Below are 24,987 nucleotides of genomic sequence, written 5' to 3'. Positions count from 1 at the left end.
GGGGCTCACTGTTTATTATTTTAACTTCATCTCAGAGGGGGTGATGGTCATCCTTTTCCTTCCATACATGGTAGGCTATACCCGACTTTTTTGTCTCCCCTCTAGTCACTGCTTTTCCATGTTCCTCCACCCTTGCTTTAAGAGAGCAACATGTTTCGCCCTTGTAAACCTTGCTGCAGCTGCATGGGATAGAATATATGCAGTTCTTGGTCTGTTCCTCCTCTATTGGTGGCTTTATTTTGAATAGGTGTCTTCTTAGAGTTGACTCACTTTTAAATACTGCCCTGATGTTGTAAGGGGCACATATCTTTTGAATTCTTTCGGAGACACCTTGTATGTATGGTAGGCAGACCGTTGGAAGTTTTTGTGACTCACTTTCTTCCCTTACTCTATTGTTTCCTCTAGTGGATAGTGGGACGAAGTAAAGAATAGATACCCCGTAGCAGACAACGCCGCCTGGCGGTGACAAGCGCACAATTCAACTACCACCGGTGACTCGACCTTGACATTGGCACAAGCACACGGCGTCGGTTGTTTGTAAACACGTCAAATAGCAAACATGCTCGAATATTCGCCAGCAATTTATTTTTAAATATATTTACAAACTTTTGAAGATAAACCTTAGAATAATAATTATGTTTTGCGGATTTTTGTGCTAAAGATTGATTTTTATGTAAAGTGTTTTATAATTCTTTTTTTTTTCTGTGTGTTTTTTTAATACAATTCAGTATTTATTTAATTATTCTTTCTTTAAAACATTAACTTTACCGACAATTAATATATTTTTTAAAATAATATTTTTAAATATTGAAGTTTGATTTAATCTCATGATACCATCAGTGATGGTAACCATCACGTGATCAATTTATTAAATGACAAAAAAAATCCAAAAGTCGAAGAAGCCAAAATTTTACGAGGTATTAAAAGAAATTAATATTTGGACCATTTTGTTTTAAATACTGTAACAAATGGATAAAGTAAATGTAAATAAATATTGAATTGTATTAAAAACGCGCAAAAAAGAAATGGCCAAAACCGTATAGAATGAACCTTTTTTTATAAGTTTTATTCAAACAGTTTTTATTTGAACTTAATGGACTGTTGTTTTTTATTTATTTATTTATTTATTTATTTATTTATTATTTATTAACTGTTTTATTCTTTTTTATCACACAAAAATAGAACTTTTATAATGAAATATATATTATGGACTGTTTTTCAAACATCGAAATTTTAAAATTAAAGTTTTATTTAAAACAAAAAAAAAGACGAGGTGTTTTTTCTTTTCGATTTTTGTCATCATTTATTACTTTGAAATTTTATTCAACAATGAAATGATAAAAAAAAACTTTTCGTTAAATATATTTTTAAAAAATTATAAAATATCTATAAAGTCTATTTTTATGTCTGTAAAAGTTTGTTGAAAGTTCAAATAAAGTTTATAATTTAATTGAAAAAAAAAACACCTCGTCTTTTTTTTTTTTAAAATAAAACTAACTTAAATTTTAAAATTTCGAAACAGTCCATAATATATATGTCATTATATTGATTGATTGATTGATTGGTTTTACGGCATATCAACCTATGTGGTCATTTAATGCCGGAGTCTTTTTTTTTTTTTTTTAACTTTTTTTATTGGGAGGGGGGGAATGACTTTTTCAGCTTTTCCTCCCTTTTTTTATAAAATTGAACTAAGAAATTAAATGTTGTATTTATACATGGATGTGTATATTTGGATGACTTTAAATTTCCTTAAATTTTCTTATATAAATTTACTTTCCTTAGGTATGCTAGAATATTTGCTGAGTTGACCTTTTCAAAAAGGTCTTCCATATTGCTTTCTGTATAATATAATTTTCTAGTTGGGGCAAGGTCATCACACCCAACTAGGATATGTTTTACTGTGAGTGTCTCCTGGCATGGGATGCACTCTGGCGCCGATTCTCCATTTAGTATATAAGAATGAGTAAAGTTGGTGTGCCCTATGCGCAGCCGAGTCAGTATCACATCTTCTCGGCGTGATCTCTTGATGTCCGGACATCGTTCCTTAAGTTTAGGTTTGATTGAGTATAATTTGCTGCCCTCTTGCTGACTCCACCGCAGTTGCCATTTTTCCTGTATGTATGCTTTTATCTGGGGTCTAAGATCAGTATGTGGAATCTTAAAATTGTCAGTTGGAAGGTGAGAAGATCTTTTTGCAGCTGTATCTGCCCTGTCATTGCCTTTGATCCCCACATGGCTGGGGATCCAGACAAGAATAATGTTTTTAGTAGTTGAAAGGATATTGATTTTTTCTATTAATTTTGTTGTTAGTGGATTTTCTTGTTTTTGATTTTGTATAGATAATAGGACTGATAGAGAATCTGTGAGAATGATGAAGTTTTTGGTGGTTTCCTCTGAAATTATGTTGAGTGCTAGATCGATAGCTATAGTCTCTGCAGTGAATATAGATGCTTCATTTTGAAGATTTCTCTTCATTGTGGTTTTATGGTACGTTGCTGCACATCCAGTGTGATTGTTGCTTTTAGACCCGTCTGTGTAGATAAAGGTGTAGTCTGAATATTGTAATTTTAAATGTTGAAGTTCGTCGTGGTATTCAATAGGGTTTGTGGTAGATTTGGACTTTTTGTTTAGGTTGAGTTTTATTTCAACTTGTTTCATGGTCCATGGGGGTGTTTTAGGCAGTATGAAGTTGTGAATGCTGGAGATTGGAATTTTCGATTCTTCAATGCTTTCCTTCATTCGGAGCCCGAACGTTTTGATAGTTTTTCTTCTCATGTTAAAGAGTTCTTCATATTTAGGATAGAAGGTACATTGGTATGCAGGGTTGTTTGGGCAAGACTTCAGTTTCAGTAAATATTGAAGGGCTAACTTTTCTCGCCTTAGATCTAGTGGGGGTTCGTGTGCTTCCGTGTATAGACTGTTCACGGGGGAAGTTCTGTATGCTCCTAGGGCCAATCTTAGGCCACTATGGTGAATAGGGTCTAGGCTTTTTATATATGATGTTCGGGTTGATCCATATATGAAACAACCGTAGTCTAGCTTTGAGCGGACTAGTGCTCTGTAAAGTTTAAGGAGTGTTTCCCTGTCTGCACCCCAATCGGTATGTGCTACCACTCTCAAAAGATTTACAGCTTTGTTACATTTTTTTTTCAGATAGTTTATGTGTGGGATGAATGTTAACTTTTTGTCAAATAAAATCCCTAAGAATTTGTACTGGTCAGTAACTGGTATGGGCATTCCTTCCATGGTTAGGACAGGATCATTATGCATGTTCTTTAGTTTGCAGAAATGCATGCATTTCGTTTTTCTTTTGGAGAATCTAAATCCATTCTCTTCCGTCCATCTCATTACTTTGTTTAAGCACAATTGAAGCTTCCTTTCTATTATAGATATATATCTAGATCTACAGCATATTAGGAAGTCATCCACATATAGGGAGCAATCTACCCCAGGGTTAAGGTTTTTTACAATGTTGTTAATTCGGATACTGAACAGGGTCACTGACAGTATACTCCCTTGAGGTACTCCATTCTCTTGTTCTTTCAAGTCCGAGAGAGCTGTGCCAACCTTTATTCTGAACCATCTATTTTTTTAAAAATTTTCAATAAAAATTGGCATTCTGCCTTTTAGTCCAAGCGCCTTCAGATCCCTTGTAACACCGTACTTCCACACAGTATCGTAGGCTTTTTCCATGTCAAAAAACACTGCTGTTAAATGTTCTTTCCTTACAAAGGCTTCTCTGATGAAGGTTTCAAGTCTGACTATGTGGTCTATTGAACTTCGGTTTTTCCTGAATCCTGTTTGAAATTCTGTAATAAGATTCTCTGTTTCCAGGAACCAGATTAGTCTTTTGTTTATAATCCTTTCCATGGTCTTACAAATGCAGCTTGTTAGAGCTATTGGCCTGAAATTCAATGGATCTGAGACGTTACTTGATTGGGATTGGATGTTTGAGTTTTCAGATTTGGGGATTGGTATTATTTTGGCCTCTTTCCAGGTCTCGGGTACGTTTCCACTGGACCATATAATATTGAAAATTTCAAGTAGGTATTTCATTGAGGCTTCTGGAAGTTTTTTGAGGATTTCATATGGAATTTCATCGGGCCCTGTAGCTGTGTCATGGGATTTGGTTAGCGATTCTTTTAATTCAGGCAAGGTAAGAGGTTGGTTGTATTTTTCAGTATTTTGTGATTTAAATAGAATTTTCTTTTTCTCTTCCTTTTCTCTAATCTTTTTGAATTTCTCTGTTTGTCTGTCACATGATGAAATTTTTGATAAATTATCTGCCAGGTTATTGGAAATGTCTTTTTGATCGGTGTATATTTTGTTGCCTTTAGAGATGTGGGATATTGGTGTACTACTACACTTTCCTTCTATTTTCCTCATCATGTTCCAAACTGTTTTCGCCTTGGTATTCACATTAATTTTGGATATATAATTTCTCCAGGTTGTTCTTTTGGATTCCTTTATGATTCGTCTGGCTTTTGCTCTGTTGTTTTTGAAGAAATCCAGATTTTCGCTTGTTGGATACTTTTCGAATTTTCTCAAGGCAGCTCGTCGAGCTCTGATGGCTTTTCTGCATTCTTTTGTGAACCAAGGTTTGTTGTGATTGTTGGTTTTGGTTGTTTTCGGTATGGTATTATTTGCTATGTTTGTGAGTGTTTTAATGAAGTAGTTCAAATGGTCATCTTCATCATTCTTTTCGATAATTAATTGGTTTTTGCACTGTTCCTGGAAGTCTTCCCAATCCGCTTTATGTAGGTTCCATTTGGGTGTTTTTTGTTCAGTGCTAGTACTTTGACTTTCCAGGATGATTGGGAAATGATCACTCCCACAGGTGTCATTGTGTACTTTCCAGTCATAGTCCATATATATGGAAGGATCACATAAGGTAAGGTCAATGGCGGTGAAAGTACCTGTTGCTGGGTACATATAGGTGTAGTTTTGATTATTAAGGAGGCATAGATTATTTTTATTTATTATGTTTTCTATTTCTTTTCCTTTTTTATTTGTTTCTTTACTTCCCCATATTACATTGTGACTGTTGAGATCTCCTAGTAGAAAAAAGGGTTTAGGGAGTTGTTTTATTAATTGAGTTATCTCAGTTTCGTTGATTGTATCTTTTGGAGGGATGTATATTGAGCAAAGTGTTATAGTTCTATGTAGAGTCACTGAACTGCAATTGCTTGCAAGTTTGTGTTTATATTTATTTGTCTTTGAGGGACTTCATTCTTCACAAGTATTGATGTGCCTCCAGAATCTCTGTCCGTATCTTTATTTATGTAGTTGTAAGATGTGTAGTGTTTTATGTTGATGGTATTATTTTCTTTCAGAAAGGTCTCCTGTAGACAGACAAGTGCTGGGCTCATATTTGTTATTAATAATGTGAGTTCATTTTGGTTTGCTTTTATCCCTCTGATATTCCATTGTAATATTTTGTTCATCATTTGGAATTGTGTTCAACTTCCATCGTCTCCAATCCCTCAAATCTATTTTCTGTCGGAGTCCTTGTTCGAGATATAGATCGGGATCTTTCTTTTCCTGTTTTTGTTTGTTTTTTTTTTTGTCTGGGGGGATTTTTGATTCTTTTCTGGCTTGTGATGTGTTTGATGGTTGTTCGGTTGTTTTTGTAGAAATGGTTTGTGGTTTTGTTTCTTTTTGTGGTTCAGTAGTGTCTTTACTTAATATTATCCTTGGATTGGTTGCAGACATTGCACTATTCATTTTCCTCATTTCTTCTAATAGTTCTTTCATTTCCTTTATTAGTTTGTTTAGGACATCAATTTTCTTGTCAGTTGTATCCGTTACATGTATATGACCATTTTGATTGTTGATTGGATTAGTTTTTTTTGTTGCATCTGCATATGTTTTAGTTTCGATTATTTTCCTGGCCTCTGGGTAGGATATATTCTTTATATGTTTTAGTTTGGTCACTTCTTTTTCTCTTTTCCATATTTCGCAATATCTAGAGCCAGCGCCATGGTTTCCCAGGCAGTTGGCACACTTGAAATCTTTTCTGCAGTCAATGTGTGGGCCACTTTCTCCACATCTTCCACACACTGGTAATCGTGTGCACCGATCTTGATGGTGTCCAAACTTCTGGCACTTGAAGCATTGGAGGGGGTTTGGAATATAAATTTCTACATTTATTTTCATATATCCGACTTTCACTTCTTTGGGTATGGTGAGGGAATCGAAAGTTAGTATATATGTATTGGTATCGATTTTCTCACCGTTTTTTTTTAATTTGAACTCTGCGAATATCTATCACATTCTGTTTCTGTAAGTTTGTCCGGATTTCCTCCAAGGGACAAAGTGCAAGTTCGTGGCTTTTCACTACTCCTTTGCAGGTATTTAGGGTTGGATGTCTGTAGCATTTGACTTTGATGTTTTCAAATAATTTTAGTTTCAATATTTCTTTAGTTTGTTCTTCGTTATGGGTTTCTATTAGTAGGCTGCCGTTAAATTGTTTTTTAATAGACTTTGGTTTTAGAGTTTTAAGATTTTTTTCAATTTTAAAAGGTGATAGTTTGGTCAAAGGAGTTTCCTCCATTGATTCTATTACTACGAATGTTGAGTTCCTTGGTTTTATCGTCTCTTCGTCAGAGCTACTGATGTCAGAGACATCAGAGTGGGTTCTCTTTGGGTGGTTGGGTGGTTTTTGGGAGGAATAAGCCATATATTTTGTTTTCTTTTTTCGTCATCTTTGTTCCCCACCCACCTCGGAGTCCTATTTGGGAAGAGCCTGGGGGGAAACCCATTCGCCCAGCCTCTACAGGGATACAATGATGATATAACCGACTTTGGTGGTATCATAATGATTATCTGTTCTCTCTTGATATTGCTATGGGATCTGTAGCAATCCTGAGGGGTTTACAGCCTCGTCATCGATATTCACACCTAATCGATTGACCCTCAGCCACCACTTTCCATCATATATTAGGGAGTAGGGTTATTTGTGGGAGAGGGGGGATGTGTTGTATTAGTAGTGGGTTTTTGGAATGGGCAATATATGGTGGGGCTTGGCGTGACTGGCCGATTGGTCGGATCGGGCCTCTCCGACCACCCGTCTAATCGAAGTAAGGGCCAAAGTAATGTGTTGCGGTGCCTAAACTTCTATGTATCCTGGTTTAGGTTCGCTCAATCACCAGGATCACGTCCTAAGACTTTACGGGTAGCAACCCACGGCTAACTGGTTGCCCCATTGAGGGATTTTTACCCTCTGCAGGGGGACAGTCGGTTTGTTCTCATGCCCTACCGACAGGGCAAAAAAATAAATAAATAAATAGATAATTTAATAGAATATATTTGTTTTTTTTTCTTTCTTTTTTTGTTGTTTCTTTTCCTTTTTAAAATCTGTTTCTATTTAACCCATAGTTGGGACCCTAACAGGTACTACCACTCCGGGTCAGGGTGGACCTGGGAGCAATGGCAATTAAGAGGTGGCTCCACACTCCCCAAGCCCGTAAGCTGGACCTCACCATCGGATGTAGTTTAAGGTCATATCCAGGACCGGGAGTAAGGTAGGAAAAAATAAAATAAAAGGGGGGGGATAGGCTGTTGTTTTTGTTTTTGGTTTTGCAGAACATAATTAAGTTTTACAAAAAAGATCAGAAAACAAAAAAACGTCAATGTAGGTGCATTTCGTCTCAGGAAGCCACAGGGCAGCCTGATCTGGTAGCACCAGTATGTCATTATAAAAGTTCTATTTTTGTTTGATAAAAAGAATAAAATAGTTATTAAAAAGTTCTGTAAATATATTAAACACACACTCAGAAAGACACCCATTTATTGAAATATCTTTTATTTTTAAAAAAATCTTGCTCGCGAATATTCGTAAAAATGTAATATTTAAAAACATTATTTTGAAAATATATTAATTGTCGCTGAAGTTAATGTTTTAAAGAATAAATATTGAATTGTCTTAAAAACGCATACAGACCCCCCCCCAAAAAAAACACGGTACATAAAAATCAATCTTGGTCGCAAAAATCCGAAACAGAAAGAGACACCCGTTTATTTAAATATCTTTTATTTAAATACGTTCGTTTTGTTACTTATTTTAAAAAAATGTTTTGTAAATATATACTTTTTCTTTTAAATCTTCAAAGGTTTTGTAAATATATTTTTTAAAAAATGCTGGTGAATATTCGAGCATGTTTGCTATTTGACGTGTTTAAAAACAACCGACGCCATGTGCTTGTGCCAATGTCAAGGTCGAATCACCGGTGTTAGTTGAATTGTGCACCTGGCACCGCCAGGCGGCGTCGTCTGCTACGGGGTATCTATTCTTTACTTCGTCCAGATAGTGTGCTATCAGAGTAGTTGTTACGTTGAAGGGTATCTCTTAGCCTAGTCATTTCTTGATGGTACGTATGAGAGTCACTACTTATTGTCTGTGCTCAGTGTTGTAGACAGCGTGCGATTCCATATTTGACACTGTATGGGTGCTGGGAGTTGAAGTTTAGGTATTGTCCGGTGAAGGTGGGCTAGCGATACACAGATGTCTTGAACCCACACTGTGCATGTTATGAGTATATCCAGGAAGGCCAGTTGGTTATCTGTTTCCTTCTCCATTGTGAACTGTATGGACGGTTGTATTGTGTTCACATGATTCAGTAGTATCTGGACATCTTTCTGATGAGGCCAGAGTATGAAGGTGTCATCAATTTTTTTGCTAAAAAATGTTTTACCTCTGATAAATAGAATTTGCATTCTTTGAAACTCTGTGGATTAATGAGCACCTAGCTACCGGCTTTGGAGTATTCTACCGAATAATAAAAACTTTTTGTAAATTTCTATTTTACATCTCTGTTCTAATTATTATTTATATATAACAGTGAAATTGATTTCCGACAGTATATTAATAATGAAGTGTGAAGTGATGAAGTGGTGTTTATATAGGTAATACAATTAATTAAATGGAGTCCACAGTGGTAGAAATAAACAAAGAAAACCACGGAGTGAAAAGTTTAATGCTCTCTACCTGTGCAGCTTGTTAGTCAAGTAATTATTAAAGATAGCACCTGCATCAGGTAATCCTCATTTCAGATCCACAGGTTCAAATCCTATACATATTTTTTTTTTTTTTTTACTTTGTGATTTTCTTTGTTTATTCCCAGTCCTGTGGATTAAATAAATCCATTATTAATTATAACACAAACACTAGTGTAAAAAATATCAGCATTATATATAACATATTTAAAAGCAACATATTTTAACTTCACTCCAGTTTAACGGTAAATCCAATGGTCAGAAATTAATTTCTACCCAACATGTCTGTATACATCAGCATAAATTATCCAGAATTTCAACATCTTTTTTTCAAAATAGAGTAGCATCTTCACTTACATCTTAAAAATATTCTTAAATTCATAACTAAATGTGAAATGTATCAGTCACATATCTCATATTTATATCACATAAAAACCAAATTATCAAAAACAGTTGTTCTTACATGAATTTCGAAATCGAATAGAATTAAGAGCCAATGTCCTTCCAGATAGAGCTTTATAACATAATAAATTCAACTAGCTAAATTTGTTAAGATTTTAGTGCAGTTTCATGGCTTCTCCATTCTTCAGAGATGTTTTGTAAAAGAAAAAGAAAATCTCTTAGCATTATATATTATTCATTTTTCTTTTAAACCTATTCCGCCATGGTTAACCACGTGAAGTAGGCCAGAGGATGAGTTAGCCGAAACACAATGAAACAACAACTATGAAGATGAGGATAATAGTCCACAAAAAGAATGAATACACAAATAGGACTTAATTTGGTTTATATTTGATACTTTCCCCAGTTTGTTTTTCTCTCCTTTGCCACATTTTATATTTTTAAGCATAATTCCTAACCCCGATTTAGCTCTGTTGGGCAAGGTTTGAATCTGGTTAGCCAGCCCTTTCATTATTTTTATTTTTAATTTCATTATGCTAAAAAAACATAAATTTTGTCTTTACATAGCCATAATCAAATTCTGCACCCCATAAAAAAATAAAAAGTATATATATATGACAGAAAGAACGAAAGTAAAGATTAAATTCTGTGAGTCTACATTTACAGAAAGAAAAACTACTGAACACATTTTTATGAAAGTTGAAACATAGTAAACACCACAGGGAGTGTGAAAAGCTTTGTTTGATTTATTTCTGACAAGAGTCTATTCCTTGAGAATAAATAAACTACCGGACAAAACTTCATGAAATTAGGAACATAAATAACCCTTATTACCATAGGATTGCAAGTGATCACTCCTCTCTTAAAGCCGGGCAGCACCAGATTACTGTGCTAGTATGATAAAATAAAAAATAAATAAATAAAAAGAATCATCATTCTGACCTTAAGTGCTTTTACAGCTTGAGAACCACTGTAGTCAAACTCGCCTGCTTGACCAATGGAAAGTCCTCCACTGCCCAACACAAGGACTTTGTCTATCTAGATTTAAAAATAAAAAATAGAAAAACATTAATTCATAACAAAAAAAAAACAAAAAAAAAACAAAAAAAAATGTAATAATAAAATAACAAGAGTTCTAGACAAGCAAGATATATGTTACATATTGGGTAGATCATCTTGGATATATTTCAGTATAGAACAACAGAAAAAGGTGATAGTCAAAAGGTCAGCAACGGTTGACTTGTTGACTTGGTGTGAAAATTACCTTGGCTGTGAGAATGTATTGAAGATGGATATCATGTCACATGGCTCAATAAGAGAGCAAACAGTCAGTCCTTTAGGAGGCATGTAAGGGAGTAGCGATTTCAATATCTCTCTCACTCTCACTCAGTGATTTGGAATGAAGATCAAGTTAAATAAATGGCTCTTTCTTCAATCAGATTTGTATTGAGTTTGGTCTTTTTGAAAAGGAATAAAAAAAATTTCAGTAGAAAATAGGCAAGAGTCTGGAATGGTCAAAGAGCATGCAAGAATAATGACCATTAAACAAAGTATGCATAATTAAGTTTCTGCATTTTTGAATTTTGAATTTGTATTATTTAGATTATTCAAACTAGTGTTCTTATCTCGAGTGTTATTCCCATGTTTCAACTGATGTAACGTCTGATCTTCAGGTGTATATTGTTGAACTCGGGAATCTGTCTGTCGAACTCAACAACCTTTTATTTAAGTAGCAGTAGCATGCTCTTATTTCATCATCATCATGACTGTGTAGAAGTCTTAAGTAATTTGTAATTACATTATTAATCTTGCCCGCAGTGAGGTTTTTGAACCTTCAACCTCCGGAAGATCACTCAGAATTGAATTTTACTTAGTACTTTATTCATTATGTCACAGAACCTTACATAAGTTCAATCCTCAGTGTGGGCAATACTAAGAATACAGCTTGAATTAGATAAGACTTCTACTCAGTTGTAGCTGATGGAAGACGATGTGCTAAATAGTTTTGTTCAAAATTCTGTGCAGATTCCAGAGTTCAACAAGATGCACTGGAAAAGGGTCGAAGGTCAAAACTTTGTGAAAATAACATCCAAGATGAGAACAATCCAAACAATACACATTCATTGTCATAGTTGGACATCCAGATTCTTGAGCATCTGAGGATAAAAATCACTCAGACATCGGTATTTAGTTTTTATATTGATATAAACAGCTTGAAACATTCACAAACATGGTGAGGGATCTTTGGACTTTAACAAGCGTGGGCTGCCCTTCATAGAAAGAGAAAGATATAGAAAGATAGCTTTTCTTGTCACAGGAACCACTGTCAAAAAATTTTCCCCACTCTTTATCTGTACCAAAACCAAAACGTAGATTCCATGAACAAAGCTTCTTCCTTAGAAGTGCACGCCAGTGGAACTCTCTTCCATCTGCCTATTTCCCACCCAACTACAACTTGGATGTCTTCAAGTTCAACATAAACAAATTCCTGATGAACCACCCCCTTAAGTAAGACACTTCCTCAAATCTCCAGTACTAACGATTACTACGATACTATCCCATTGATTACTGCACACGCAATAACTATTATCCTCGAGTAGCTTCTGGGCCTTGATAAGTGGTGATTTCCATGTAAAAAATGTTCCCACTCTAGCAGACTCTTCAGAGAGTAGTTAAATTTCGTGTCCGTCTGCTTAAGTTGTCAGCCAAAAAGTGGAAGATCTACCTTTTCCTAGAAGTCATATGGCAATAAAAGAATAAATTTTAAAGGTAGTCTTACCTTTTCGGGTTTGGGTATTTTTGCAACTGGCTTCATAACATTATAGACGCACTGTTCTTTAGTTTTAATCATTTGCATGAAATAATCAAACAAAAACTGAAGAAAAACAAAAAAAAAAAGGTTATATTAGAAGTGAAAAAATCTTCACTTTGAGAAAAAATTAGAATTTTGTTTAAAGTAAAATTGTCTCAATTGAAAGTCATCAAAGTGAATGGGGAGACAAGAGAGAAATAGAGGGGCTGCAAGGGAGAGAGAGGTGTGGGTAAGGGAGAGAGAGGTGTGGGCAAGGGAGAGAGAGGTGGGGGCAAGGGAGAGAGGGGTGAGGGCAAGGGAGAGAGGGGTGGGGGCAAGGGAGAGAGGGGTGAGGGCAAGGGAGAGAGGGGTGAGGGCAAGGGAGAGAGGGGTGAGGGCAAGGGAGAGAGGGGTGAGGGCAAGGGAGAGAGGGGTGAGGGCAAGGGAGAGAGGGGTGGGGGCAAGGGAGAGAGGGGTGGGGGCAAGGGAGGGAGGGGTGGGGGCAAGGGAGGGAGGGGTGGGGGCAAGGGAGAGAGGGGTGGGGGCAAGGGAGAGAGGGGTGGGGGCAAGGGAGAGAGGGGTGGGGGCAAGGGAGAGAGGGGTGGGGGCAAGGGAGGGAGATGAGTTCTGGAGAGATCAAATACGCAAGAATCTAAAAACAAAGGTAGAAAGAAAAGGAAGGTGAAAACATACAAATGAAAGCGAACAAAGAATTTAATCTCTAGTTTTTAACATTTTTAGAGATGAACATGTTTGGAAAAAATATAACTGGTTATGGTCACTCAGATAAGAACAGGAAGTAGTGTAAACTATGTGCCAGAAAGTGAGTATGATTCTATTCTTAATTCCTTATGTGGGTGGAATGAATTTTCTTAACTTCAAAACAGAACATTCTCCAACATTGGCCAGAATAAATCCAAATATTGACATTGGATTTGAAGACGACCATGTTGTAGGCTGCAGTGAAGGAATCTTCTGGTAATGTGTTCCACAGATGGAAAGTTTTTTGAAGAAACCATCTATGGAAATTTGGTTTAATGTTCAGCACATGGAGGCAGAAAAGAACATTCTTTCTAGTTGTGGTAGGATGATGACTTATGCTTGAATGTCTTACAAAGCGGAACTAGATACTGAAACTAAGTTGGGCACCTGCTAAAGGGAATGACAATTGGGTAGAGAAATACTAGCAATGTCTCTTCTGTGGGAAAGAACGTGAAGAGAGCGAAGGAGATATCCCTCCATTAGATTGTGAAGTTGATTGTTCAATCTGACAAGGAAAACAGTGCTCTAAGAGTAGTACTCCATTTTTGGATGCATTTGACTCTTGCATAATCAGAGGACTTCATTCTGATCAGTAGAATAAGCAAGGACGTAACCAGGAAGGACCAAGGGGGTGAGGGCAAACTTTTGTAGCAAAATTTTACAAAATAGGTTTCGTTAATTTTTTTATTATAATTAGGACAACCTTAAAGTTGCAATTAATACTCATTGAATGTTCTTAAATTTAAAAATTTTGATTGATTTATGTAATTTTTATATAATTACTTTGTCAAATTACTCAACCTAATTAATAAATGTAATTTTTGAATTGCCCCAATGATAAATTTTTCACGTTTCATAGTTTTTTTTGTTAAACCTTGGCCCTTTTGCCGCATTCCAGTTGTAATTAAATACTTCTATGTGTACAATGAAAAGTGAACAAAACAAAAGGTTTTGTTTCATTTTTGTACAAAAAAAAAAAAAAATCAAAAATATACTAGTAAACATTTTGAACAAAGCAGAACAAAACAAATCCAACCCTGAAAAATTCCCATATAGGTTTTGAGGCATTATTGTGAAATGGCAGGCAAAATCGATTTGCAAGCAGTAAATAATTCCTTCATTAGTAGGCAAATTTATTTATGACCCAGCCTCTCTATCTCTGTCTGACCTACTGGCGCTTTAAATTGGGGGAAAAAATTTTGGTCAACTTCTCCAAGGGGAGGGGCAAAAACATGGAAAGCACAGCTGGCTATACCTTTGAGAATGAGCCAATATTAGCAACAGGTTGGATATTAAAGCACATGCACCATAACATGTTCTCTCATGTTTTTGTACTAGTATGTCATTCCCCTCTCCCCACAAAACATAAATACAAACATCTTCTGGTTTAAATAGTTAAACAAAAACAATTCCTTAATATTCTTACCTCAGTGTCTGTGGGACCACCCCAGGCTTCAGGGTGGAACTGAGCTGTGAATATTGGACGGGTTAAGTGCATGATTCCCTAGAAATGAAGAAAATGCTACAATTAAAAACAGAATAGAGCACTACACAGAAAAAAAAGAAATTAATAAAATATTCTACTACTTTATACAGTACTTGCGTATGCAAATTTTTATTTTTACCTACCTTTTTACATTTTAGAGATTGTACAAAAAAATTTTTGTGAAATAATGTGGAAAAAAAATATGTTACTTAGTATTTGCACGGGAGAGTAAGTAACTATGATGAATGTATTTATGTATTATTTATATTAGAAAAAAAAACATTAGAAATTATGGTTTAAAGTAAAAAAGAATTTGCTTTGAACTAATGTGAAATATGCTTTCTACTTTTTTGTGGATTATCAAAAAAAAAAAAAAAAAAAACTTGGTTCAAAAAAATATTTTAGTATGTTATGTTAATTTCTTTAAATTTATCAAACACATATCCAGGTAAAGAAAATATTTAGACTTACATCAGATTCAAACAACTACTGCTTTAGTAAAGTATACTCTGTCTATTCCTTTTTTGTCATGTTTCTATTTGGGAGAAACTCACAAAATGATGACTTCAATAATCTTTATATACAGATTGAGATTTTTTTTATGGTAAATCAACCCTGTATCACACAGTATATTTATAGAAAGGTCATTTGATAAGTTTTTAGTTTATGTTAAATAATTCTGTTTTAGGTTAATACTAAACGTAACTGTGACTCAATGGGTCACAGCCACTACCACCATTTCATACAAAAATGCATAAACTGTGACATCTGTTGAGACATTCTTTTTGCATACTGAAAAAGAAGTCTCCTTACTTCTATATTACTCGTATGGATAATATAGAACTCTCCTGAAATGCTCACGGATGCAGTCAGAAATATTTAAGAGTGGTTGTGTGATAAAATTGATGTCCTCCTCTTTCTCCTACCGCCCTCCAAAAAAAAAAAAAATAAGTGTTAGGAACTAAAAAAAAAATAAATAAAATAATAAGAGTAAATAAGTTTATCAGCAAAACAAAAGTATAGGAAGAGAGGTTAGTAGAAAGACAATTGGGAGAAAGTTGTTCACCAAGGAACACAAAGGCATCTGAAATAGGATTGTTAATCAAAGTGTAGCAGGTGACGGAGACAAGGGACTGCACAGAGGTCAATATATTTAGACTTAATATTGAAACAGTTTATGGGCAGTCTTTAGTTTAGAATAGTTGGAGACAGTTGAGAGCAGATTGCGACTTTGATCAGATTTGGAAAGTTTAGGAGGCCTGATATGAACTGACAACAACAGAGACTTTGCAAAATGACTAAGATATGGGCATTAGCATTTAGAATATTGATAGTGTCACACAGACGCATACAAAGTACATATGTAGAATATGTAAGAGTTTGTATTTTTATTTTTACACTTGTGAGCCACTGCACATCCCCTTGGCAGCCGTCAATGTGAGACATGATGATATGGCCAAACAGACGATTGTTGTGCTTCCGCAAGGTTCAAGAAGAAAAGAACTCGGTGATTAAGTGAAACAAAACATAATGAACAGAAAAGGAAATACAAATGAGGAGTGTAAGTACATGTCAATCTGACTGGCATACTCAAGCATAACCCGTGTGCTAACACAGAGAGAGACAAATTCCCTACGTTTTTAGAATAAATGGGAGAGTTCATTATTATCCATAAGGTGGACACACACCACAACAAAGATGAAAGAGAAGACCATGGAGGTCGGCAATTGTTGTAGAGCAAGGAGACCATGTGGCAGCACAATTGAATTACAAAGTAAATTAAAGGATGAAAGAATTATATAGATAGCAAAGTGAGAAATAGATGATTTGCTCAGTTAATTACAAATTACAACTTGTTAAAACAAGTTAAACAGATGTTCTTTCAAAGATGATTCAAACCCAAGAACTAATGTCTATTTTAGCATGTATTTTGTGTGATTAAATTATACAGTAAATAAAAAGTTAAAGTTTTTGTATAATCTAATATATAAACAGCTATATGTCTGTCGATCTGTCTGTGTCTTCATATTTTCAAATTATCTCCTCCAAAATAAAAGTCGCAGAGCAGCGCTAGGGCCCTCAGATGATTAGATTTTTTATGGGTCGTTCTTTTGCGAGTCTTTAGCCAGTTAAAATAGTTTTTAAAGTAGTCAAAATTGAAAAAAAAAAAATCGTTATACATTTTTCTACGTTCATCCGAGTTTGTTTTTAATTTTTAATCACTTTATATGCGTGTCAGGTTGGTACAGTGGTAACATCACCAGGTTTGAATGTTACAGTTTTGGTTTCAATTCTAGCTGATGGCATCTAAAATCTGTTTCTTTTTTACTTTTGAAATCACGACTATACTAATATATACGAAATCCAAACAATTGAAATATATTTAAGCATATTTTACGCCCGTTTAAGGTTGTAATGTTTTTGTGTTTATGTGTGTAATACTGTTTTAAAATGGATATTTCAACACCAGTTTTATGTCCAATTAAAATAAATGTAGCTGAATACTCCTTATACAAAAGAATACTTTTTTTTTATTAAATGGGTTGAAAGTTTACTATATTTGTTTGTGTAGCTGGTTAATTTAACAATTTTTTATAATTTGATTTATACATTTTTGTTTAGAAAAATCTTTTTTCTTTTTTTTTTTTTTAAATTTTTGTTTGTATAGCCAGTCTTTGTTTGCGTATCCAGGTTGCATAGTCAGTAAAATTAATTTAACAATCTCTTTGATTTGATTTATGTTTTTGTTTTGAAAAATCTTTGGTTTTCTTTGACAACCACTGCATATGTATATATGAGTACTATAATAGGATGAAAGTCTGGGACTAATAATAGCAGTCTAAAATTAGATCCCTGATTGTAATTCTATGAAAATAAATATTTTGAGGACTTTCTAGAATTTTGAATGGTTAATGGATTATCAACAGCCAGTGGCGGGGGGGGGGGAGCCTACAACCGCCCCAGGTGGCAAAAATAGTTGCTACGCCACTGCCTATCATTTGAAATGCAGGTACATTCTTAAACAGAATGGTCAGGTTTGTTGAATGATAGTATTTCTTGCAAGTATATCTATATTTTCACGGTCGGTGTCTTTTTTTATATTATATTATAAAGAAAAGGTAGGAAGCAACTCGATGTAAGGAGCTAACAAGAATCAAAGATGATCATCACAAAGAGGGGAGATGTCTATTGACCTTAGTTTTGAAGTCCAAATCTATAGGTAAGAAGAAAATAGGCAGCAGGAAGAGAGTTCCACAAGGCTGCAATTCTTGGAAAAACGGTTACTGGAATAATAAGCTATATCAGAATGAGATATCAAAACAGCGAATTGATGGAGACCACTAAACAGGGTCGAATGAGCTAGAACAGGAGGAGGCAGGGAATAGATCAGACAATTTTGAAGAAAAATCTAATAGCATTTATAGAAAAGACTGATACTAGCAACATCACGTCTGTGAGAGAGACGGAGTGCAGAGACGAAAGGGTAGGGCCAATAAAATTACAGATTAGAATATGCTTCACTGAGTAGTTCATTTCTGCATTGAAATTGGGACAGAGTGTCGTCAAGCACATACGTCTACTTTGAAGATATAAAAGCAATCCTCAAAGCCTGATCACAACCAATATCGATTTTATTGAAGGGTTTTTGCAGCAAAATCGACTCACATTTGGAGCTTACCACCGAACAGTGATAAAATAAAGATTGCTAAAACAAAGACAGAAACTTGGACAAGTTAATATGTATGCCAATGGCATTCACCCTTTGTGGGTTGGACTGGCTTCCTCCAAAGAAGGAAGTGTAACGGAAATATTAAATTCACAAGTGGCCCACAGTCAAATGTATATCCCAATCAGAAGAGATGACAATGTTAGGGTTTTACAGTTATTGCAGTGAGGCATCAAGGTTCTCCTACACACAGCACCTAGTATTTCCAAATAGTCACCCATCCCATACTGAAGAAGCTCAACATTGCTTAACTTCAGTGATCTAAAGAGAATCGGTGTGTTAATGTGATGGACAATCATGCATATTTACACGAAAAATGTGTATATTGTAGAAAGGATTGTGAATTTTATTAACGATTAGTATATTTTGAGTGAGGCTGCATCTAATCTATTGCCATTTGATATTATTCCTTTATAATTTTATTGTCCTATTTTTCCGTATATATGCAATAGTTTCATATCAATATTACTAGTTGTAGCAACCCTGCATTGCTTGGGTGTCTTGATTTGCTAATAATATCTAAATTAATAAATGCAGGTCATAAAAAAAAGAATGACTATACTGTACACAATAAATTTCCTCAACTGTGAAATGAAAATAGTTTGCTTAATTGCTGCCCAGGAGTCGGGTAGGTTTTGCTAGTGTTTAAATAAACAATGTTTTAGAAAAATAATGTATTACGAGTATTATTGATGGTTGTGATAATGGTTGTAATAATAGTAGTATCATCGCCGATATGTAAAGTAGGTTTAGCCATTACTCGGAAACAAACTTGTAAATAAATCATTCGTTTCGCCATTACTTCTAAAAAATTCATTAAAAAAAAAAAAAATGTATTAGAAAAATTAAAAAAGTAAAAAAAAATAAAGTAAAAAATTAAGCAGTTTCAGCAAGTGTAAATAAGTTAGTAGTAGTAGTAGTAGTAGTTAGTAATAAAAGAAACGGTATAGCCGATATATAAAATGAAGTGGTTCAGGCATTATTTGGAATTAAACAAGTTTTCCTAAGCAATATATTTTAATGAAGTTAGTAATGGGTTAATAAAAGAAAGAAAATAATATTCATTTTCAGCATAATTATCAGCATGTGTTTATTTTATTAAAAAGGGGTTAACAGGAGATAAATTTTTATTAAATAAAAATTTTAAAATTTAATTTAAAATAGAATAAGCAATTTCATTAGTAGATAGTTTATATTAAGAATAAAATGAGTTCCAGCAAGATGAAAACATTTTTATTAAAAACATAAATTTTTTTTTTATTCTTATAAATGTTGCATGTTTTTATTTGTTAACAACTCATTTAAGTAAACAACGTGGTGATTTTCCAGAAATGGCAAACAAAGCAACAAAATAAAAAAAGGTGCCAACAAAATAAATATACAAATAAATTTTAGCAAAAGCAAGCTAAGTTATTTTTCTACCTACCTGGATAAGGTTTTTTTTTGGGGGAGGGGGCTTATTTTGAGGGTAGTGTAAAGACTGTCGATTTAGAATGAAACACAAAATGGTGGTCTCATTTTCGAGAGATTTTCGAAGCTCACCTATAACTGAGACCACTATTTTGTTTTTCATTCTCACTCGACAGGCTTTAAAACTATCTTTATTTTTAGGCAAAAATAAAACACTTGAAAGTAAATTAAAACACAAAAAACTTATCCAGATAGGCAGAAGAGTAATTTAGCTTGCCTTTGGTAGTATTTATTTGTTGTATCTTTGTTTTCACTTGTTTGTTTTTTTGTTTGCTTTTTGTATTGTTACCTCTTTGGAAAATTACCAACAATATTTGAAAAATAAATAATAAAGAGTAAGAGCAGTGATAATAGTAGTAATAGTAGTAGTAGTAGTAGCAGCAGCAGCATAGCAGATATTTAAGATGAAGTGAGTATCTCAGCATCACCAGGAAACAACACATTTGGAATTAACTTGTACGCTTTAGTATTGATTTCTAAACAATAAAAAAAAAGTAAATATATCATGTTTGTAGGATTCCATTTGCATTTTTCTGTAAGATACTCCAATAAAATGAAAAAATGATAAGTGCTTATAAAAGATACATTTTTAATCAAAAAAAAAAAAATTGGACCCAAAATACTTAATGAAATAATTATGCAATTGAAACATGGTTTATATGTATTAAACTGTTTTTATGGATAAGACTTACCATAATAAGATTAATAAGTCCATGATGAACAGAAAAAGGCCGCTTGTAGCAGTACATTAAGACAAAGTTTAAGTAAGTGTTCCAATTAAATTATTTTTGTCTACAATTATAATTATACAAACTACTAAATAATTCAATATTTCTTGTAAAAAATATAAATGCCCATCTTAAAGCCCAAAAAGATGGAGCAATGACTAATTTTGTTATTAATGCTCTGCTTTTGTTTTGGACATTATTGAAATATATCTCCATTAAAAAATATTCATACCTGGAATAAGTATTTTTTTAAAAAGAAACTGTAAAGAACATAATGCAACTATGAAAAAATAGCTAAGCAGAAGCAAATATTGATTTGTCAAATTCAAAACTATGGATTACAAACTGGCTTCATTGTACTCTATAGAAGATTTAATGGTTGTAATCAGCTAACGTACTTCCTAACTTCTGGCATAACACTACTGGAAGCGGTTTCTTCATTTTTTTCTAATTTTCCAATCGCTTTTTATATTTAATAATCATTGAAAAGTTTCTTTCGGTCTGAAAATTAAGTTTGTATTCGATTAAATTAATGAAAAAAAAGGGGGGGGGAAGAAGTGTAAATTGTGGAATTTTTTTTTTTTTTTTTTTTTAAATTATTGAAAACACTTTTTAAACTTGTTTTAAATTATTTCGAAAATACTATGCATTGGATAGATTTTTTTATGTTTGAAATTTTGTTATTTTGATTTCAATAATTTTATTTTTATACTGTCATAAACATATTTATTATATAAATTCAAATTAAAAAAAATATTTTTAAAATTTAAAATAAAATAAAAACATTTTTTTTTTTAATTTTGTTATTAAAAGTGCAAATAAAGACTTATTTTTATCTGTATAATCGAGTTAATTTTTATTGTATACTTTTCAATAATGTCCTTTTCTTATATTTCATATCAATAAGTAGTTTCATAATAGAAATACTGAAGAGCAATAAAAGTGAAGGAACTGATTTCCCTTGTCACTGTTTCCGGTAATGCTACACCGGAAGTTATGAAGTACATTAGCTGGCTATAACTGATGTATTATGTATACAATATCTCGATTGGAATATGAACAACATCCACATCAGTTTCAGAAATATTGACTTTTTGTCAGCCGATACCTTGAGGTCACCCAGTGCATGCGATGTGAGGTAATGAGAAACAAGTTACCTTTAAAACATATCTGTCAACCGGGGAGTGACTGGGGTGATAAAGTAAATACAGAAAATAAACTCAAATTTTCAAAGAATCAAGATAAAAAAATAAAAAAAAGTAAAAGAAAATTGGAAAGCAGTTAAATTAATATACATGCAACGTCTTTTCTTTCTGACATTTAAAGCATGGTCCTTGTAACAAATACCCAGCTACAATAACGCAGCACTTCTGAGTATACATTCATGCAAGGACGTTGATGTATACCAGCATCTCTCTCAGGGGCCTTCTCTGTTGATCGGTTTGTTACACTTCACTTTGAAATAACAATCCTTTCTGCAATCTAACCATATTGGGTACAAATAAACTTCAATCTATACTTGACTTGTCCACCACGTTTCACCCATAGATGTCCAACAGTCTTTATTTTATTGCTGTTCAGTTATAAGATACAATTTACAATACTATCAATAACGAAGACACTCTTCTCTAAACCCAACCCTGATTTAAGTTGTGATCATTGCAATTAGACAAATCAAGCATAAATTGGTATTTATTCATATCAAATAGAATTAGATAGCAGAAAGGAGTGTGAATTTTATTAACAATTCCATGAGTGACAGTTTCTAACTACCCTGTATTTATATGCACTCAATAATTGTTAGCATTATCAATGTCAGATTTTAACCGAGATCATGTTTTAATACTGTAAAAGTTGTCTCCCTTTGATGCTTATTTTTCAGTGATATAAGCATATTAAGTATTTCCCTTTGTTTTTCTTGTTACTATATAAAGTTGGGATTATGTGTATGTCTCTCTGTCTCAGAATGTAAATAAAAGCAGACATGTCTCTTCGTCTGTGTTGAGTGAAAACACGCATACGTGTTAATTTCTTTTTATCGCTTTTGATTGCCTTCTTTGTCTGAATTCTATTTAAAACAGGGTATGTTGTAGAAAATGTGTAAGGAAAGTCCTTTAAAATTACTGCGCCCTCTGTAGATGTATAAGGAAAATCCTTTAAAAGTACTGCGCCCTCTGTAGATGTATAATGTTGCAGCAACGTAAAGCAATTCAATAACCAGTAAACACCGGTTCTGCACGGAATCCAACTAGCAAGGTACCTAGACGGACGCGAACGGTTACTCAGAACGGACCCAACAATGGTAAGATATGCTCACACCCACACGGCACGAGAAGCAACAGCAATACGATTTCCGACCAAGTCAATCATCGCTCTCTCAACGTCTTTCAATAATCCGTTTTTATGGCCGTTGCAGGCCGGCTAAATTTGCATATTGCGAGAATTCATGTGACTTTGCAAGATATCATCCTTTACAAAAGACAGCGGCCGCCATCTTGATCTTTCTTTCTCTATTTTCGGTCGGCGACGCCAAGCCGGCCCCGAGGTAAGTCTTTCCTTTTTGTCCGTCTCTCCTACGCACCCACACAACACACAAACACGCAGGCGCTTGTCTCCTGGATGCACATTACATGTTTTATTTGATTTTTAACTTTCATAATTAATCATCTTAATTCTAATTACATCCACAGTTTGAAATCAAACATCTATCACATTGGTCATTTTACTCATTACATAAATCCAGTCATAGTCACAAGTCTTTTTCTCCCTACCACCATCTTTGTTTCCCCAGACAAATGAGCAACAACAAAAACAAGCAAGGGAAATCACTCTAAAACCTTATCATAAAGGAATACAACTCTTCTATCTCAATACAAGGGTTTGGTTGCTGAGTTTTATGTTGAATCTAATCATTTTGGTAAAAGTTTTTATGCTTCACGTTTTTTATATCTTCAAATATTCATTCATGGTGTACAGTTTGGCGATCTTGTGGAGGAAAACTTGGTTTTGGCTTTGCAAAACATGATTGAGTTTTGCAAAGAGAAAAGAATAAAATCGAATGATATTAATGTTTGGTGCATTTTAGATCAGGATTGGTTGGTTGGTTGTTTTTGTTTTACGGCATATCAACGTTTTTCAGGTTATTTAATGCCGAATCTAGTTATTTTGAGGAACGATGGAGTATATTTTTTTTTTAAAAGTCAGATTCTATTTAACCCATAGTTGGGACCCTAACAGGTACTACCATTCCGGATCAGAGTGGACTTGGGAGCAATGGCAATTAAAGGGTGGCTCCACACTCCAAGGCCCGCAAGGTGGGGCCTCACCATTGGATATAGTTTTAGGTCATATCCAGGACCTTTTAGATCAGGAAGTCGGTATTTTCAGACAGCCTGATCTGGTGAGACTAGGGTTAATATAAGAGGGATAACAATAATTATGTTTGAAATAGTGTTTTCACTATTGGGCATGCAGGTGCTCGAGGGGTTCTGGAATAATATTCACTATTGGTGACATGAATTATCTTAAAATAATGTGTGTTCCATCATTCTAGGAAGTACATAACCGGATTGTTTTAAACACTGTCACTATTTATGGCAACATAAATTGCTTAAAACATCTTTTAAATAATAAAATATTAATTTTTAAGATAAATAGGCAACACATAAAGTAAAGCAAAATAAATTGCTTTTGAATAAATTCCCAACTGTGTGCCCTTTAAAATAATTTGTACTGGAAATGGTAATGATTAACCATTTTAGTTTATACTAAGTGGGGATGGGGCTTGGCCTTGCCCAGTCATAAAATATGCTTAAATATATTTTAATTCATGCAGATTTTGCATTTATTATAACAGATCCAATTCTCTGTTGAATATTTATTTTATATAATATATACTACTGATTTCAAAAGATAAAAAGAAAAATGACTTGGGTGCCATCAGCTAGAATCAAAACCAAAACATTTAGCGCCTCAGCTGTGTTCCCTAACATTTGAGCTATCAACAGTGAAAATTGCAATAAGCACAGTAGCAAGAGCCAATGCTCACAACTGGAGATTTTGAATCCACTTTCTTAATGGTTTATCTAATCAGAAGCCAACTCTCAGTCACGTGACTGAGTGTATAAAACATGAAACTGGCAACATACTCTTTTTTTTTCTTCCCGGCTCTTGCTGACAGCACATCTCTGTTGGAGCACAGAATACAAACAAGCCAACATGACTATCTTCAAACACGGACTTCCCTGTGCAGTACAGACACACATACTCCCTTTTTACCACAGGAATCTAGTTTTTTGTCCCCAACTTCAACATGTATCCAGTGAACACTTTTCTTTCTTTCTCATTAAATAACATTGTCTAATCTACGTCTCCACATTACACCCGCTATAGATACAAATGTGCATGAACACTGTCCTCATTCAACAAGCCTGCCTAAAATTTAATCTACGTTTCCACACAAGAACACTTTCATCTACTAACCCGTTTCTCTCCTTTATTCCTACTAACAAAGATAGCCAATAAAGTTGCTTTTAAATGTTAAATTGAGATTTCTTTTGTCTTCATTATTAACTAAACTTTCTTTCATGAATCTATGAAAAATTTTATTCACATACATCACAAC

General features: G+C 34.0%; 1 protein-coding gene across 1 annotated transcript in view; it reads right to left on the bottom strand.

Moving 5' to 3' along the window:
* The window catches only part of LOC145292057 (carbamoyl-phosphate synthase [ammonia], mitochondrial-like), a 165,484-nt gene that overhangs the window by 73,403 nt on the left and 67,094 nt on the right, over positions 1 to 24,987 (bottom strand). The window contains exons 10-12 of the mRNA XM_080138102.1: positions 14,379 to 14,456; positions 12,179 to 12,274; positions 10,342 to 10,437 (exon numbers count right to left, since the gene is read on the bottom strand). Coding sequence (XP_079994228.1) covers positions 10,342 to 10,437; positions 12,179 to 12,274; positions 14,379 to 14,456 — 270 coding nt within the window. The remainder of the gene's footprint in view (positions 1 to 10,341; positions 10,438 to 12,178; positions 12,275 to 14,378; positions 14,457 to 24,987) is intronic.

This window comes from Euprymna scolopes, chromosome 13 (assembly GCF_053919585.1).
Source record: "Euprymna scolopes isolate OS-2025 chromosome 13, ASM5391958v1, whole genome shotgun sequence".
Classification (NCBI taxonomy): Eukaryota; Metazoa; Mollusca; class Cephalopoda; order Sepiida; family Sepiolidae; genus Euprymna; species Euprymna scolopes.
The sequence above is the reverse complement of the archived record's forward strand: the minus strand, read 5'-3'. Positions and strand labels throughout refer to the sequence as shown.